This window comes from Anser anser, assembly GCF_964211835.1.
Source record: "Anser anser genome assembly, chromosome: 9".
NCBI classification, from domain to species: domain Eukaryota; kingdom Metazoa; phylum Chordata; class Aves; order Anseriformes; family Anatidae; genus Anser; species Anser anser.
Window position 1 is genome coordinate 16,108,852 of NC_139729.1, and position 18,502 is coordinate 16,127,353.

The 18,502-nt window shown below is 36.3% G+C and overlaps 1 protein-coding gene across 7 annotated transcripts in view; it reads left to right on the forward strand.

The window, feature by feature from the left end:
- The window catches only part of ATP13A3 (ATPase 13A3), a 59,194-nt gene that overhangs the window by 40,180 nt on the left and 512 nt on the right, over positions 1–18,502 (forward strand). For 5 of the 7 annotated variants that reach the window (XM_083848517.1, XM_083848514.1, XM_083848512.1 and 2 more), the window contains 14 exons: positions 546–670; positions 1,491–1,669; positions 2,133–2,255; positions 2,338–2,417; positions 3,223–3,265; positions 3,361–3,470; positions 4,319–4,415; positions 5,255–5,327; positions 6,215–6,392; positions 7,077–7,264; positions 8,328–8,416; positions 8,849–8,929; positions 12,308–12,397; positions 13,895–18,278. In XM_083848517.1, coding sequence (XP_083704643.1) covers positions 546–670; positions 1,491–1,669; positions 2,133–2,255; positions 2,338–2,417; positions 3,223–3,265; positions 3,361–3,470; positions 4,319–4,415; positions 5,255–5,327; positions 6,215–6,392; positions 7,077–7,264; positions 8,328–8,416; positions 8,849–8,929; positions 12,308–12,397; positions 13,895–14,092 — 1,654 coding nt within the window. In that variant the 3' untranslated portion in view covers positions 14,093–18,278. Of the gene's footprint in view, positions 1–545; positions 671–1,490; positions 1,670–2,132; positions 2,256–2,337; positions 2,418–3,222; positions 3,266–3,360; positions 3,471–4,318; positions 4,416–5,254; positions 5,328–6,214; positions 6,393–7,076; positions 7,265–8,327; positions 8,417–8,848; positions 8,930–12,307; positions 12,398–13,894; positions 18,279–18,502 lie in introns of those variants that run through there. The other 2 variants (XM_083848515.1, XM_083848516.1) reach the window with 2 other exon arrangements.

The window sequence follows — 18,502 nt, forward strand, 5'->3', positions numbered from 1 at the left end:
TTAAAATCTACAGTAGCAGTGGAATACATGAGACCTGTAAATACACTGAGTTTCATGTAAAATAAAATTAATGAGTCGCTTTACTTAGTGTATATTAATCTGTAGCTTTGGCAATGGAATTCGGTGTCTTTTTACGTTAAGGTTCAGCTAATTTGGAAAAGAAATTAGCTGTGCATTCTAAACATCTTAAAATTTGGTTGTAAATGCTGTTTCAGAGCATTTTTTTCCAGTAGTAACCTTTCTTTTTGAGAATGTAACTTCTAGAATGAGTTCTCATTGAAAAAACATACAGTTATGCTTGAGTAGAAACACTGCTTTTTTATACTGTTTTTTGCTTTTATTTTAAATTTAAACAAAAGAAATGAGTATAAGTGAATAAGAATGATGGTCTCTCTTGGGTCGCTTTTTATAAAGTGAATTCTTCACACCTTTTCGCATTAAAATAAAAATTTCTCTTTAATTTGATAACCAGAAACAGGTTCTTTAGACTACATCGAATAACTGTAATTCTTCTGATGTTCTTCTCCTTGCCTCCTTTTATACAGAGATGCTATTGAAACCAACATGGATTTTATGGGGTTAATCATAATGCAAAACAAACTAAAGAAAGAAACCCCTGCTGTACTTGAAGATTTGCGTAAAGCCAACATTCGCACTGTCATGGTTACAGGTTAGTATGTAAACGTTCATATTCCAAATATAAAAATTAGTCTTTTTTTGGACTGACTTATTTTAATTCTAAGTGTATGAAGTAAAATTTTAGTGTCAGTAGGCTGGGATTATCCTGTATGTATGCAAGAATGAAGTTTGGAAACTATTGTGAAACTATTCAGACCTTTCATTTTGGTTGAAAGGTGTTTTGGCAAGTCAGAGGCCTGAAATCAGTAAAAGGGGTTAATTCCAGTTCTACTTCATAGAATTCACAAGTTACTTTATGTTGAATTGAAGGGTGAAAAATCTTTGGAGGTCTTTGGTCTAGGGGAAAGTTCAGGTCTAATCTCATAACTAGCTTTGAAGGGGAGATTGAACTTCATGACCTCCTGAGGTTTTGTCCCTACTGTTTTGACTTATGTTATGGTAAGTCACTCTGGATTTTTTGTAAGAATAGCTTCTTATCCTGCTTGTGGGCTGGGTTTATCTGTGCTAGGTTTTCCATGAGATATGAGCTTTGGCTTTTTTAAAATCACAAATATTACAACTTTGGAACAAATTTATAATGGGTAGCAACAGGACTGTGTTCATTTTGCATGACCTATAACCATGTTTAAAAAGGCGTGATGCTAGTGCAGGGGAGGAATTTAACAGATAAAACCATGACATCTGTACCTGTAGACTTGTTTGGCCCTAAGGGTGTTACTGGTACGTTCAGCAGTTGTCCTCCTCCTGGCTTAAAACTGACTTTGTTACAGCTTTTTCTTTTGTGTTAAATATCATTACGTGCTATAGATCCTTTTTTAACTCAAACCTTTTACAATGCAATTATTTCACAGGGGATAACATGTTAACTGCTATCTCTGTGGCTAGAGACTGTGGAATGATTCTACCTCAGGATAAGGTCATTATTGCTGAAGCACTACCTCCGAAGGATGGGCAGGCTGCCAGAATCAACTGGCATTATGCAGATACCCTTGCAAGATGCACTAGTTCATCACCAGCCATAAACTCAGAGGTAATTTGAGCATTGTTACACCCTTAAGAGTATAAACAATTAGTTTTCCTGTTCAGTTTTTTTCCCTTATTATTATTCCTTTAAATAGGAAATCTGCCATTAAGTAGCAACTCAAAACTGTTGTACTATTTAACTTACAGTTTTTAAAATATCGAGGCGTAGTAAAATAGCTTGAGGAGCTAGTTTAACTTCAATAAGAGATTTGACATTGTAGCTGTGCAGAAGGTTTTTTCCACATTTCAGTCTGTCAAGACTGCTTTAGCTACATGTAGTGGAAACGTGGCGCCATGTATTCTTGTTAGTAAATAAATGCTTTAGTTGTATGAGGTTTTCTTTCAAGTACAACTTTGAGAAGCCTGCACTAGGGTGGTATCTTGAGGAATAGTCCTATGTGTATTGTCTTGAAATTACAAAGTACCTATTTAAATGCACTACAGCTAGAGATTTAAACTACTTTTGATAGGATATTCCAGTTAAATTGGTCCATGAAAGCCTTGAGGATTATCAGATGACCAAATACCATTTTGCGATGAATGGAAAGTCATTTGCAGTGATTTTGGAGCATTTTCAGGACCTGGTACCCAAGGTGAGCATTTTACTTGAATGTGAGCACTTCTGATGGTGAACAGACTGTGCCCTGTAAGCACTAAGAAATTTCTGTCTTCCAGCTTGTGTTACGTGGCACTGTGTTCGCTCGCATGGCACCTGATCAGAAAACTCAGTTGGTGGAAGCTTTACAAAATGTAGAGTAAGTATTTCTTCGAGTATAGAAAGGGATGGTGGGTTATCCACATACAGGGTGTTTGGTGTGATGAGGAGGAAAAAAAAAAAACAACGTATGCTGATAACTCTTATACCAAATGAAAGACTGGGCTAAGATCACTTCCCAGGGTTGGTAAATAAGCCTATTAGCTGACCTAGAATGAGAGTACCACCATCTACTGGTTAGCTGTGGGTATCTAAGTTGTGTGAGCTTCAGACTTTTCATTAAACTTTGTGTTGAATAACTAAACTGACTAGCATGTTTATTTATCTGATTGTTTGGCTTAGTGAACAAATGGATCAAACTTGCGTATTAAAGAAGTACTAATGGGATGATTTCCATTCACTTACTGTCAATATATTGTCAGTCAGCGTCAAGGCTCAAACTGTTAACCTAGAGACTGTTACTCCTTTAACTACTTCTTTCCTTCATGATTTTTCAGAAGCTTTATTTTATTCTTTGATACTTGTAGGATTATTTTTTTAAAAAACTTCGTAGCTATGCAAAATAGTACAAAAGTCTGTCCTGCTTACAGTAAAGATGCTATAGACCTTCTCGGAATGATAGAGGGCTGATAGCCAGGTTAATCAAATGAATAATGAGTAATATTACTTTTCAGTCTGCTTCCTTATATGTATAATAGGAACAGTAATTGCTTTTAGCACCAAGAATTATTTGTTTGCACAAACCCAGAGCATGTCAAATAATACAGAAGTATTTGGTGAAGTGAGTTAAGCGTAGTATGATTAGGGAATAGTCCAGAATCCTAACATCTGTTTGTTTTTTATAGTTACTATGTGGGCATGTGTGGTGATGGTGCAAATGACTGTGGTGTAAGTATTTCTATTTTGTGTATAGAACTGCTCAGTTAAGTTTTACAGCTCAAAGCATGTTTTAAAATGTTCTCTATTTCAATACTAATTGGCAGGCGCTAAAGAGAGCACATGGTGGTATATCTTTGTCTGAACTCGAGGCTTCTGTGGCATCACCGTTCACTTCCAGGACACCTAATATTTCCTGCGTGCCAAAGCTGATCAGGTAATGCCACTTGCTGTGAGCTTAAACGTGTCTCTGTAGCTCATTCTATTTACGCCGTGTTAGTATATATGTTTGATATTACAGGAGGTCTATTTGAAGGAAAGGTCAAGCAGTACATTTTAAGTAAATGTTTCTTTACTGAAGGTACTCTGAGTAAGGACTTGTAAAAGTATGCTTTAGTATTTTGTTTTAAATCCTTTAGTCCATAGAAAGCTCATTTCTTACAGCATGAGAGAGGGTTCTATGTGTTAGTATTTAATTTGATGTCTTAATGACTACTTTAGTTTCCACAAAGGCTGTGTGTAATTGCAAGCAATAAAATTCTTCCTATGTCTTTGCTTTTCAGCACCATATTAAATAGAAAAAAAAATTCCTAGGTGGAGTTTGACCAATTTTGATTCTAGAATTGTAAGCTAGATAATAATTTTGGACAGAGGTCCAGAGAAGAATCTAATTTAATCTATGTGGAACTAACGAAGTAATGAATATACAGAAACATTTCTGAAGTCAGTAGTTGTGACTGCATGGTCATTTAATACATGTAGTAAATTTATGTTACACAGAAGCATTTGCAGGCCAACCTTCATTTCAAAACCTCTGTTAGAAAGCCATGTAAAAGCAGAGAACACTGCAGGATGGTGGTGGCTCACTTCAGTGGGCATACTAGCGACTGTATTTGAAATTGTACCATTCTGAACCCTGTTTTTTCTGTCTGAGCGCTTGTCTTCAGTCTAGTGTCACTCACAAGGCTTGAGGATACATTTAATTGCAGTTAATGTTTTGCTAAGTGGAGTGTAACTGCTTGCACAGAAAGCTTTCAACTTATATGATTGCATTTGTTTTGACAGGGAAGGTCGTGCTGCTTTAATAACTTCCTTCTGTGTATTTAAATTCATGGCATTGTACAGCATTATCCAGTACATCAGTGTTACTCTGCTATATTCTGTAAGTATTTAATTGTGGTTAAAGCACAGTGTCAATGTATTTCAGATTCAAAAGTTCATTAAATATTTAAGAAATAGTTGCAAGTTTCTTTGCGAATGTGCAACATTCACATTCTAAAAACTGTCTTTGGATTAAAAGTAATGTTAGTCTCAGCATTGTTTGCATTCTTTGTGCTAACTGTTGGAAAAACACGATATATTTTAAAAAGGCAATAATTAATGCCTGTGAATAGAGTCTCTACAGTTGGAGTCCAAATAAGCATAAAAGTTAAATATACATTTTTCAATTACTTAAAAATGGTCAACATTTTAAAATATCCTAGCTTTATTTAAGAATGGTATGATCCCTTTAAGCAGGGATTGAAATAGAGCAGCTACAGATATAATGTTAGGAGGGAGAAAAAGCAAGCAGTATTTCCTTTTAATGCGATTAGACTCTCAGTATGGCATGTGACCTGTTTAACTTGGATCACAAAATACAAATGGACCTTTGAGGTGGAAATTTTGACAACTGTGTGACTCCATACGGAAGTTATGGTATTTAGAGAACTGTATGCCTAAGCTAATATTTCATGGGTTTATAAGATTCAGTAATGTAAGTTGTAATTGAAACAGCTTTCAGTTACAAAAAAGCTTGTGCACTTTGAAACTGAAATTTGCATACCTTCTTAATCTATCAGTTGTAGAGTACTCAAAATTTGCAGATAAAGGAATCCAGTTTGGCAAGAGACTGCCTGATGTATAGAGTAAAATTTAAGCAATTGATGCAATGAAGTTTCTCTGTAAGATACTTCTTGGTGTGAAGAAATTACCAATGTTTCAGTTGTGGTTTCTGTCTAGATCCTGAGCAATTTGGGAGACTTCCAGTTTCTCTTCATCGATTTGGCAATCATTTTGGTGGTTGTCTTCACTAGTAAGTATTGTGCTGAACTACCCCTGCTGGCTTCAATGAAGCAATTTTTATGTGATCGGATTCTCTTTAACATTTTACTGTTCACTGGAATAAGCACTGGGTTGTGTACAGTTAAGGTGTTACAGCTATTACAGTATCTGCATTTAAAAACAAACTAACTAGACACCAAACCTCCGTATTGGATCAGATTCAGCTGATGTTTGTGAAATGTCCTCATGCAAAAAGCAGGTCATGGGCATGAGCTTTGAAAAGTAGCTCTTTACAGTACAGGAAGTCACAAATCTGTCCTGATGTGAGGAAGCTGTTTTTGGAATCCAAAACAGTAATTGTTCCAACATGATCTTTCTCAAATGTTTTGACTTCTTGCATTTTTAGTTGAACTTCTGTCCAGAAACTGTTACACTTGCAAACTATTATCTGGTGAAGTATTTAATTCCACATACGACCCTGGCACTCGTTTCATCAACTAACAGCAGAATTCTGTTTTTCGAGTTTAATAGAAATTGCTGCGTTGAAGCAATGGGAGACCAAGATCAAGGAAGCTAGCTATAAGCTCTTGTGCGAAACAAATGGGAAGTTCACCCTAGAATTTTATGACTGGCATATCTGGAGTTTGGCCAGACGCACTAATTCCTTAAGTCTCATGGTTTATATTATAGTCTTGTGCTGCAAGGAGTAACTGGCCTATATAAGGCACTGTGGCATTAATCTAGGGATGTATAATCTTTTCCAGGTGGTCTCTCACTCCTAGTTTGGGACTATGCAGGTAAATTTCCAAAGTGTAAAGCTCTAGAGGTCATCAGCAAGTCATTTTAATTCCACAGAATGTGAACAGGCTAACTGTTGAAAGCCGTTATGATGCAATATATATTTTTTTCTTTTTACAGTGAGTCTGAACCCTGCTTGGAAGGAGCTTGTCGCACGAAGGCCTCCATCAGGTCTTATCTCAGGTCCACTTCTGTGTTCCGTTTTGTCTCAGATCATCATCTGTCTTGCTTTCCAAACCTTTGGATTTTTTTGGGTCAAACAGCAGCCCTGGTATGAACCTTGGACAACAGAATCCGAGTAAGTGTTTCAGTGATGCTGTATGTGATATAGTAATGATCAGAAAGGGGTCATCAGTAATGCTCTTTCTTTATCTACCTACTTTGGAGATTTTGTACATTAAACTTCTGTATGGCAACTTGTTAGTCTACTGATCATTTCTTTTTGTTAAAAGCATACTAATAGATAGGAGCTATACAATGACTGAGATGCAGGATTGGGTCAGAGCCAGACTGCAGGGTCTGAAGACTCTTCATCTTTGGGACAGTTGAGATTGAAATTTTAAGTTCATAGTTCAGATCTACTTCAACTTTATAATATAAAGTTTTGTTTTCCTGTTAAAGTTCCAGTAAATCAAATTCATATTTCTGAAAATGAAGAGGTGTTTTCATTTTAATATTTTTTTCTAGTTTACAGTATTTTCTTACCTGTCTTCAGAGTCTATCCACAGTGACAGTCCCTATACAGTTCATGTAGTGAACTTACAAGCTGGAAGCATAAAAGAACTTGAAGCACAGAATTCACAAAAATTGTTACTTCCCTGCCACAATCTTGAGTTTAATTCTCATTATGTATAGTAGGTGTTCACGGATATGCTTTTTTAACTACTGCAGTAATTTGTTCTGCCATTTCTTTTGTTAATGACTACAGTTCAGCCTTGTTTGCCTTTTCTCCTTAACTCAGTGTTAAATGTTTGTGTTGTAGTGCGTGTAATATATTGGATGCCACAAACACCAGCTCTGCACATGATGGGAATGAGACTCATCAAGATGAACATAACATTAAAAATTATGAAAACACAACTTTGTTTTTTATATCCAGCTTTCAGTACCTCATAGTGGCAATTGTCTTTTCTAAAGGAAAGCCCTTTAGACAACCATGCTACAAAAATTGTAAGTCCTTTCTTATATACAGCTATATAAGATGTTAGCTTATTATATACGGTTAAGTAAAACTCCAAGTGAATTACTTTGCACTTACTCATCCATGGCTTGCTTACAGTTCTGATGTGCTGCTTCAGCAGGAATAGGGTTCCTAGAAGAACATAGTATAATTTTCCTCTGGTAATCACAGACAGAAATAAGGAAGTATTAAACAATGGTGTAATAGTTATTTTGTTTGTATAAGACAAGAGTATCTATGTCTTCAAAGTTAATTATGTATAATATACTTTTAAAGAGAATGCAGCTGGGAAATGCTGTAAGCGCAGGCAGGGCCATGGCACTGTCTGAAGTTTTCTCATTGACTCATGGCATTTCTGGCAGGTTGATATGACTGAACTCTTTGCTTTTTGTAATAATCTAATGTTAAATTGGTTGGCCTGTACGTTTGCGGTATTTGCTTGCTAATGTTCTTATAATTCTGTTGAAAAGATATCTGGTATATTTTAATAATCAGCTGGCTAGTCTTCAGAATCTTGAACTCATTACTCTGTTTTAAGCTTAACTGTAACAAACTGGGAAAAACTGCTCAGTAGAAAGTTGTGTGCTTAGTTGTGGTCTGTTAACAAATATTTCTGTTTACCTGTGACTTATTGCATAACTAGAGACAAAGATATAAGGCTGTGTATGTCTGTATATCTATATATATATATATTCCAACAATAAGGAGAGGATAAAGTACTTTGGGAGAGGGATAATGGAGATACTCAGCTGAAAGCTTGCTGTGAATTTTCTCCTAAATCACTCTGGCTTTGTGGTCTTAACCTGTTTCAAAAGAAAAACAAACAAAAACGAAAAGAAATAACAAAAAAAATCCCAACTCTTGCAAGTAGATACTTCAGTCCTTTTTTGTTCTGTCTCTGTGAATATTAGCATAGCTTGTGTTGTGGAAAAAAAGTATCTTCATGAGGTTTAGATGCTGATATTTAGAGGGCAAACCTATGATATATGTAAGACCTGTCAAACTCTGACTGCAGGATGGTCTGAATAAAATGTTTTTTTTTTTTATTTACAGTTCTGTTTGTTACTTCTGTGATAGTTCTTTATGTATTCATATTTTTCATCATGTTGCATCCCGTTGAATCTATTGACACATTTCTTGAGGTAAGATTCAGCAGACATGCGGGTATTTGTACTTCTCGGGATAACTGGCTGGCTGCCTCTTGAGCAAACTTGACCCTTTAGAGTTTTAATTTCTAATCTCTGGGGGAGGGGAGGTAATTTATTCAAAATCAGGATGTAGAGACACAACTGAAATGCTTAAATTAGCATCCCTCTTTTTTGATAAAACTTCACATTGAATTTTCAACTGGATGAGTGTTTAAAGGCATTAAAATGTTCTCAGGGAGACAAGAAGAATGAGAAGCAATGTAACCTAATGGACTTGCATTAAGTATTAATATGTTTTAATACATCTGGGTTTATGTGCATATGTAGTTATATATTTACATGTGCATATGAATCCATAACTTGGAGTCAGTTTTGAATAAGTTTTTAAATGTTTGCGGTGTTAACCTCTGGCAACTTTTTTCACAGCTCGTGTGTGTGCCATACGAGTGGCGCCTAAGAATTCTCTTCATTGTTATCATCAATGCAGCTGTGTCCGTGTTGACAGAGGTAAGAAATTCAAATGGAAAAAAAATACTTATCAAGTGTTTTTCTTAGGGGCTTGGTTTGTCTTTTGTTTATAAAGTTTCTCTTCACATAACATCAGTGGAAGTGGACCACTGTTTTCTTTCTAGATTTACATTTCTAAAAACATCCTTCCAGGCTGGATTTAAGGTGTCAGTGTTTTCCGTGTTACAAGCATAACTTTAAAACCCTTTTTAGTCACAAGGAAAAACTCAATTTATTTCAACTAGTTCATACAAGAATACTCTCCGTATTTATTTGCTGCATTAAATCAAGTCAGAATAACATATTACTATATAAAATCATTATGGGAGCCTATCTTCATTCAATTGGATCATAAACATAGCTTAATGTTCAGAATAATGCAAGTCTGTCTATATAACTTGATCTGGTCTAAGTGCAGAAGTTTGTGCAGATTTGCATTTTTTAGCCCTGATCTTGTCCAAAGTCAGTCATTCAGGATATTTTAACCTCCTCTGCTGTGAATCAAGAGTTAACATGGGCAGAAACACTCCCTGCCTTTTGTCCAGGTACACCCATGTTGTTTCTGAGAATCTATGTTAAAAGAGACACATCTTCTAGGAAGTCTGGATGCAAAGCTAGTCATTTATTCCTGTGGTTAGTTCTTCCTGATAAAATGATGCCTTATTTCCAACCTGAATACATTTGGGTTTTGGTTGCAGCCATTAGTTATTGTTTTTCTTCTGCAAGATGAAAAAGCCTTTTAACATTATCTAGTACTTTACAAGTATACATTTTTACTATATAATATTATTTGCACCTTCTAGTCAGTGTTTCTATTACGATGTGAGAGATTGCTATCAAGGTAACCAGCATAATGTTTGCTTGGCTCATACCACTTTGGCCTTTGAAGATTACTACAGCATTAATATTTTTTCCAGTTGACCAAGTTTTCCCTTCTGTTCACATCATTAAAAGTAACATCAACCAAAGTTTTGAGGATACTTTAATAAAAGCGATCAAGGCTTTGAGATCAAAATGTGTTCCAAGTATAATGTGCAATGTATGCTATTACATTCTTCCTGATAGGAACATATATTTCATCGCTTTCATGTAAGTGATAACCTGTCTTTTCCAAAAGACGTGACAGTAGATACTAAATTATTTGGCCTTTGCCTTGTTGTTCACAAATTTATCTTTCTTTAATGATCCTGTGCCTTTCTAAGATTTTTCTGTAGTTACTTTAACCCTGTTTGTGATGGAGCCTTCCCTTATGTTCCCTTTCATGCTTCCATTTTTTTTGTGCTACTAAACTCTTAGTTTTCTTCTTTACCTCCCTTTTTGTTTGTTGAATTTTGTGTATATTGCCATCTCTGCAAATATATAGTTATTCTGCAGAATCATGGCTTTTTGGTTTTCTGATAAATTGTAAACCTCCTAGACTGACTTTTTTTCCCTTCCCTCTTCCCCTTCCCTTTCTAGTAGAAAGTCTGATCTAGCACAGTGTGTTCCTCCACGTATTAGCACGTGTCTCTTGAGGACAAGTGATTCTCCTCTGGCTTAAATGTTTGTAAGGTTCTGCTCCTGGGCCTTGTTGGTAGCCGCATCCACCTGTAAACTTTGGAGTTCCTAGTATGCATGACCTAAGCAATATATTTCCTGTAAAGCACTGCTTTCACAAAGTATTTCAAACCCCAGACTCTCTTCTTCCTCTGCAAGTTTTAGGCGGTATCTTACAACATTTTAGTTAATTTCATTAGCAAAACTGGTGGGATGATTTGTCACATTTCTTTATGTGGAATTTCCTATTTATGTTGTTGCCCATGCTTTAGTAGTGGAGTAGAATTGTAAAATTTGGTTTTTGTGACATTAATTGTTTGGGACATGCTGCATTTGACTTAAAGGCCTGTTTCTTCCACTTTCACTGCTATCTTAGTGCTTTGTTTAGTCAAAGAGAGGGGACTCAACAGCTCCTCTCAATTTAGTGTCGCTGGAAAACTTGCTTAGTATTCAAGTCCTGTCTAGTGATCCTCAAATCCCACACCTAGTTTTACAGTGCACACTTCACCTTCCATAATTTCAGCCTTCTTATGTCCCACCTTTTGAACTGTATTTGTCCACCTCTAAGTGTACTACTCTGGGCTTCCTGAAGCTTTTTAATGTGGTGCCAAGTCATTAGCTCCAGTGTGTCATGTAGAAATTGCAGTCTGTTTCGTTCCTTTGCGTCCAGCATAGCTCACTGCCCTCCTGGCCTTGTGTCCCTGCCTGCATTTTCTTCTCAGACTTTTCACTACAGAGCTATTGCGTGCAACAGTCCACATTCTAAGTATTAAGGAAAACCTGCTCTTGGCATATTATTTTTCTTTCAACAATGGACTATGTAGGTGTATCACCTATACTTGGTTCTGCTCAGACTAATTCTTTGGTAACTGCCCCTCAAGTGCCTCACAATGATGAGATACAGGGAAGAATTCGATCTCTTCTTCTGTCAGGCTTCCCAGTTTGACACTTTTGTCCCTGCTTCTGTGTAGTTTTTCAGTTGTTTCTACAGCAGGAGTTATTTCCAAATGTGGTTGTTACAAACCTATTTACTGAAATGCTGTGTGAAGCTTTTGCTCCTTCCATGTGGATGCCAGACTAGATTTGCAACATATGCACATTGTTTCTACCAGGTATTAAAGCCCATTATAGAAGTCTAGTCAATCAGCTCCGCTTCTTCAATGGCAGAAGTCAGACAGATGTCAAACACAGATTCTGTCTGAAGATCAGAGAGTCATAGACTTAAGGCCTGTATGGCTAGATTTGTTCAAGGCTCTGAAGTGCACCCACACAGTCATAGGAAAATAACCAGATGTACAGATCGTACTGTTCGACTTCCACCCTCTTTTCCAAAATCCGGAACAGTTCCTGCTGGTGAAGCTTCCAGAGCCGCCAGAATTCCTACTGATGGCTTGGCTTTGCCACACGAAAAGCTTTTTTGTGAAAGCCATGGGTTTAAAACAGACAAAGCACAGCTATAGGATGAAGTATGCTGTAATGTTAAAGATGGTTTGAGGGGAAATGGCTTTAAGGACTAAAGTCTCTGGTGCTTCATGTTTGTTTTTTTAAGAGTACTGAAGCACATTAACAATGTGGATTAATGAATTTTACTTGTATTGGTGGATGCAGTTTTGGTCGTTACTGCTATTGGTTTAAAGTATGTGTTCATATTCTTATATCTCATGTCAGCACTTGAAAATGTTTATCACTTAAGTACTGACAAATAACGTAAGCTCTGTTTTGCCTGGCACTGAATTAGTCTATCCTTAACACGCTATTTCAGGTTTTATTTGTAATGTGCACACTAACAACCAATGATCATAAACTTTTTTAATTCTTCCTACTCACTGCAATGTCTCACAGACTGTCCTCCTTGATATGATCCTTTGGAAGGTTGTGTTCAATCGAGACAAACAAGGAGAATATCGCCTCACCATACCCCAGCCGCCTCAGGTTGGAGACTAGTTTTTTGCTGTCGTCATTTGAGTGCATGCACATTAATTCAGTTTTGTCTTTTTAAGATCTATGTGTTTGTTGTTTTATCTTAAGATTGTTTAGATTTCTCTAGCTTGGATATTAAAAGGAAAGGTTTCTGGTTTCATATTTCTCTCCTTGTTGACACAGACTTTAGCTCTGTTTTCCAAGAATCAAGAAGCAAACCCAGAGGACGGCCTTTAAGACTTTCCCCACTTCATCATCAGTTTGCATGTTAGCAAGTTTTGTTTGCATTGTCGCAGATCAGCATGATAGGGCTGGAAGTATCTTGATTTGCATGGAAGCAGAACTGCTGACTCTGGGTCTTACCCAGTTCTTTATTAAATTAATTTGATTTAGTATCTTAGAACACTGTGAGCAGTAATTTACAGCAGGTAAAAATGAAACAAAGAAGGTGGGTAAGTTAGAGTACTTTATTACTACCCCAGATGGTTTAGGAGAATTCACGTCTTAGTTTCTACTTTTCAGGTGACCGTGAATTTTAGCTGAGTCTGCCCCTCTGTCATTAATATGTGAACGAAATCTGTGTGAATTATGTATAAACTAGCTTTTTCTTTTTTAAGCCTCTGACTTACTGCTCTTAGCGGGTTGTATGTGTGTTCTTGCTAAGCATTACAATGGGTTATTCTGTAGTACTAAATTTTATTAAATGTATTCACTTCAGGAGTGTGTTTGCCTTTTTGAGGCTGTTGAAGAACAAGTTGATGTGTGGTCACTGAAGAATGAAAGTTACGCTTAAGACTCTGGTTTGGTTTAGATCGCCGATTTATATTCAGAACATGAAGAAGACCTTAGAGAATGTCTCTCCATTAAAATGTCAGGTGTACAGACTGTAGGTGCTGTCTGGGAAGTGAGAATAGTCCAGTCCTGAGAGTGAGGAATAGTGTTTTTCTCCAGCTAAATTACATGTATTGAGGATTGAGAGAATACTGACGTTCTGTAATTTGTCTGTTTTAATAAGGATTTTACCTGCCTATGGGTCTTCTTTCCTATTATTGATGCACTGTCAGGTCTCACTGTATCAGCAAGTTAAATTCTGCCTCTTGTGGCTGGCCGGATGCCTTCAACTAAAAAGAGTTTTGAGACTGAGAATTTGACTTAATTTTCTGGACTAGGTTGATACTCTTCAATAGTAACATCACTTAATGGTTGTTGTTTTACCTGTATTTATTTAAACTATTTTAAAATATGCATGAAAGCTGTTGGTGACCTTAGATGTTGCTATAATACAGAATACTTGGATTTTCTTAGTGTTTTTAAAATGTCATTGGTACTGCATTATAGAAGGGATGACCCAACGGAAGAGCTTCTTTACTATATTTTCTACATCCCACGTGACAATGGCACAGTAACTTAGAAACTAAAATACTAGATTTTTTTTCTAGTGATTTACTGTATTGTTGCATTATTTTTTTTCTATGATAATCTAACTTTAAAATATGTTCACTTCTGCAGGAGGCTGTGGATCGCTGTGGAGTCTGTTTCCTTTCTTCCCTGTTTGGTTGCAGAGAGAAGGCGCCAAAAGCCAAGTATATGCATCTAGCTCAGGAACTGATGGTTGATCCAGAATGGCCACCGAAACCCAGAACAACAACAGAAGCTAAAGTACCATCCCAAGAAAATGGTTCATATCAAATCATCACTTTAACGTAACAGTGGATCTTGGTGGCATGTATCTTTGTAGTATTGAGAAGAATGTAATTTTAAAGCTTTATTTGAAATCGCAGTATACTAAATGTCAAGTTCTAATGCAGATTTTTCCAACTGCTTCATCTCTCTGAATACAAAGTTCAGAGCCAGACATCTTACGGATATACATTTTAAAAATGTAGGTTACTATAGGCAGAAAAAAAAGATTGTGTTTCCTTCTACCTTTCAAATTTCATTATTCCTAAACAAGATGCATCTGAAGATTTAAACTGCAGGGCAGTTAAAAAGGTTCACTTTATTTGCCTGGAGTATCTTAACCATTGTTCTAACTTGCTTACCTGGGCATGTGTTAATATAAGGTCTATAATGTAATGGTTTCATGATAGTACTAGAGGCACATAATAAGCAAAACCTTGTCATACATTTTGTTTTGGTTTGTTTTCTGTTTAATATTCACTGCTGAAAAATTTTGTGCCTCAGAACGGTTCTAAAGTTTTGGTGTGTGTACCTCTAAATTTGTCCATGCTAGTAAGGAGTGTTTCCAGGTATAACGTTTGGATTTTAGTACTTCAGTCTGCCACAGCAGGAACTGGAAATGCTGTAGAAGCAATATGCCCCATCCTTAAGAAGAAAGCACATTGCTTTCAAGTGGGTTCTTAGCTGCTTTTCTAGCTAAACCTGAGGAAGGGCTTCAGTAGACTTCAGAGGAGGCGGCATTTGGCTACACTCTTAAAACTGTTGGAGAAGGAAGGCTGGAGAATATAACACTTCATTCTGTATCATGTTTTATTACATTTAGCTATGCATTTCTCCACAGACCTTGCTTTTGCCAGCAGAAGGGCTGGTTTATCACTTTGTGGACCATGTTTTATTTGTAAATCTTAAGGTAGTTTTCCTATATTCCTGAAAGTAGCAAGGCCAGAGTTACTGCTGTGTGTGGGGTGGGGTGGGAGGAATATTTTCACATGCCCGTGCTTGGGATTTGTGCATGTTGAGAACATCTGCATTTCAAAGAGTCTGCCAGCGTCTTAAGCACTATATGTAGCTGTATAAAACAAAACTAAGAAATAATACATGAGCTAAAGTCTGTCTTGCTGCAGAGCGATAAGGCTTATGTCGACATTATTTTCCAAAAAAAACCACATACACACAAAGTTGTATCACTAATAATGCTGCTTAAGCACTTTGGATAGCGATACATCATTTTGCCATTAGGTGGTGTTAAAACACAAGACCACTAGAAAAAATAGATCTACAGCAATGTAGAATAGGGCATCGTCTTTACATGCAAAGTTTTTAAGTGTTTTTCCTTTTTTTTTTTTCAAAACCACAAATTACTTATTGCCATCCATCTTCAACTTGCTAAACTTTCAGAAAAATCTTCTTTGGTGTCTTTGGGAAGATGATAAAAGTACTGACTTCTGATCAGTCTGTTCCGACCAGATAAAACTGACTTGTTCAGTTTTCTGTAACATTTGGGAAGGGATCTTGGATCCAGATGAGTTGTGATACTTTAGAGACACTTTAAGGAAGGAAATTGGGTCCTTTAGAGCACTCATGTGAAGAGTGGAAGGAGGGCCCTGAGCTCCCTGACTAGCTGGGATTAATTTGAATTGTGTGTATTTGGATTATATTTTATTTTTTTAATTCCTGTGGAAATAATTCCTTTCCAGAATTGTTCTCATAAGTGGAATTTTTCAGGTCAAGCCTAATTTCCTTGTGCTTTTCTGTAAGATAGTATAGGCAGCATCCCCCACCGCTCATGTTATGGTTTCTGCAGTGTCGGACATACTGTGCCAGTGGGGAATTTAAAGTGGTGCTACGTGGTTTGGAAGACTTTTTTCCTGGAACTTGGGGATTTAAGTTGTTAGCACTTGCTGCTCATAAATAGTGTGCTTATGTGCTATCCTCCAGTCCAGCTGTTGACTCTTCCTGATTTTTTTTGTTGTTTGTTTTCTCGGGGGTAGAATAGGAAGAAGGGGGAAGTGCTTTTCTTAGCATTCATTCAGCAGAGCGATGTACAAGCCTTGTTAGCCTGGCTTCTCGGGGTTATTAACTTCGGACAGCATTGGTAGCTTTTAAGGGGTCTGAGATCATGGACTCGGATAAACTTGTTAATCATGAACTTGAGTCAGTTGGCTGATTTTTGTCAGTGTTGATTTTATGAAATATTTGTAGCATGGAATAATTGATGAAGAATTCTTGGCTGCGTAAGTAGTATTCAGATTTAAAGAAAAATAATACTTTAATTGAAAACTCTTGTGAAGCTATGCATCTTGGACCTGGGAGCTGTGACTTATCCTTAAATGCATAAGCTTTTTTTTTTTTCCATTTCATTTCTTTGATCATTTTAGCTTGGTTGTTCCAACAGAAAGTGAAAGAAAAAAAATCTTCCCCTCTAATATGCTTTTGCTTAATGCTTTCTCTAAACTGGTAATTTCTCTCAGCTCGTTTGTTTTCTGCAGCTAATCTTTCAATCATTCTAATTCATTAGACTTATCTACAGGGTGAAGAGGGAACAGCTTATTAAGGTGGGCTTGTCTTCAGAGAACATGTTAGGGCACTCAATGTAAAACCAAAATTGCCAAGTGTCTCCACTTGTTTGAGTGGTTAATAGGTCATGAACTTACTAAACTTGAAAATTTTGCAAATGGGAGTTAGCTTCCTCAAGGTTTGCATTCAGAATTAGTAAAAAGTTTTTGAGGTTGCGTGCTTGAGCTGTGACCTATTTGCTTCTGACGTTTAGTCAAGTATAATAAATCAGCTTTTCCAAGAATTTTTCTTCTTGCTGTAAGTTCAGCCACAGAATGAGCTTTTGCATCTTCTGCAGTTACTGGGATCGATGCCTTCCTGCCCAAAAGCTGAGCTTGGCCACCTATAATTTTTCTCATTTTGAGCAATTTAGTTTTTCTGGTTTTCAGAAATGCAACAAACTAGATCTGAACTAGCACATTCAGTTTCTGCTTTGAAGTAAGATGAAATTCATATTGTAGTGAAAAATCTCTTCACGTGTTCATCTTGGAAGTCTGAATTCAGGTGAACAGACCAATTTAGTGAGCTCCACTAGATACTTGGTAGACATTTTTCTTCCTGCTGTATATTTTGGCCTTACGTTGAGGAGTTTGATTTATTAAATTATTTGTGTATGCAGACTTCAATCTGTACGTATTTTGCTTTGATGTATTAGGATTTGTAAATATTTTTTTAAAAAATTAAATATTATTTATGCACATACATAAAGGACTGGTCTACCCAGCAAAGCAATTGCTAAATAATAAATGTTACTTTTTAGAAGTAAATTGCAAGATCATTAAATTGTATATCCCTCAGGGTTATTTTTAAAGTTTTTTTCCTGTTCCCTTCAGATTTAATTAGCAGTAACTAGTTTCATGTAATATAGAACTAAATCTACTGTAAAAAGAAAATGCTGCGAATAATGCTTGAATAGAAATGGCTAAAACACCCACAGAACTGACTGGCCATATTCATTGTAACTTTAAATTGGGAAATTTTACTGTTGCACTTTTTAGAAGTTGTTGGATTTTTAATTCTATTTATTTTTTCTTTCTTCATGAAGGTTGTGCTGAACAGTCATCCCAAACTGGGTAAAAAAAAAAAAAAAGAAATCCTGTACTGTATCTGTGTATACAGTACAATACTAAGCAGATGTGGAGTCCTTTTTTATGCTGCAAATTTTTAATGCTTATGTTGGTCATCACAAATTGCGAGAGCTAAAGTTCTGTAGGATTTCTCCCATGAAATTCTGAATTGTAAACTTAGGTTTTTGTATGTCTAAGGGAAAGCTGTGGGTTTTTGACAATTTTTAAGAGTCTTGAATATGTTGATTTTATACAGTAAAGCTTCAGGTTTTTAAAGCTATTTTCAACAGACTGCATCTTCTTTGATAATTATGTGAACGAGAAACTACTTAGTTTGTCGTGAATTTCTGAAGCCTAACACAGATAAAAAGATTCATCGTTACAGTGCTCTCTAGAAGCTCAGCTTTGTTTTTATTTTTAAATCTGAACTGATACAACATCTTTGTATTTAAAATATGTATTGCTGCTCTAGAATGGTACCCTGTTGTCAAGAAGCATACATAAAGAACTGTACAATAGAATTGTAAATAGCCTTGTAAATCATTTTTGTGACTGAAGCTCTTTGGAAATAAAATTAAAATGAAAAGATATTTTAACTCTTTTCATTAGTCTCATGAAATTGTTTTTAATTACTCTTACACAGTAAGATCTACTCCAAAGCTTGCTGCAGAACATAAGCTTACTCCCGCTGCTGTCATGGGTTGTGTTGCTCAGTGCCTCTATTTTTGAAGATAGGGGTGGTGATGTATGTATGCCATGTGTTAGCAGTGCAGGTGGGAGCACTGCTCTTCTGCCGTATGGTAATAGCAGCCTT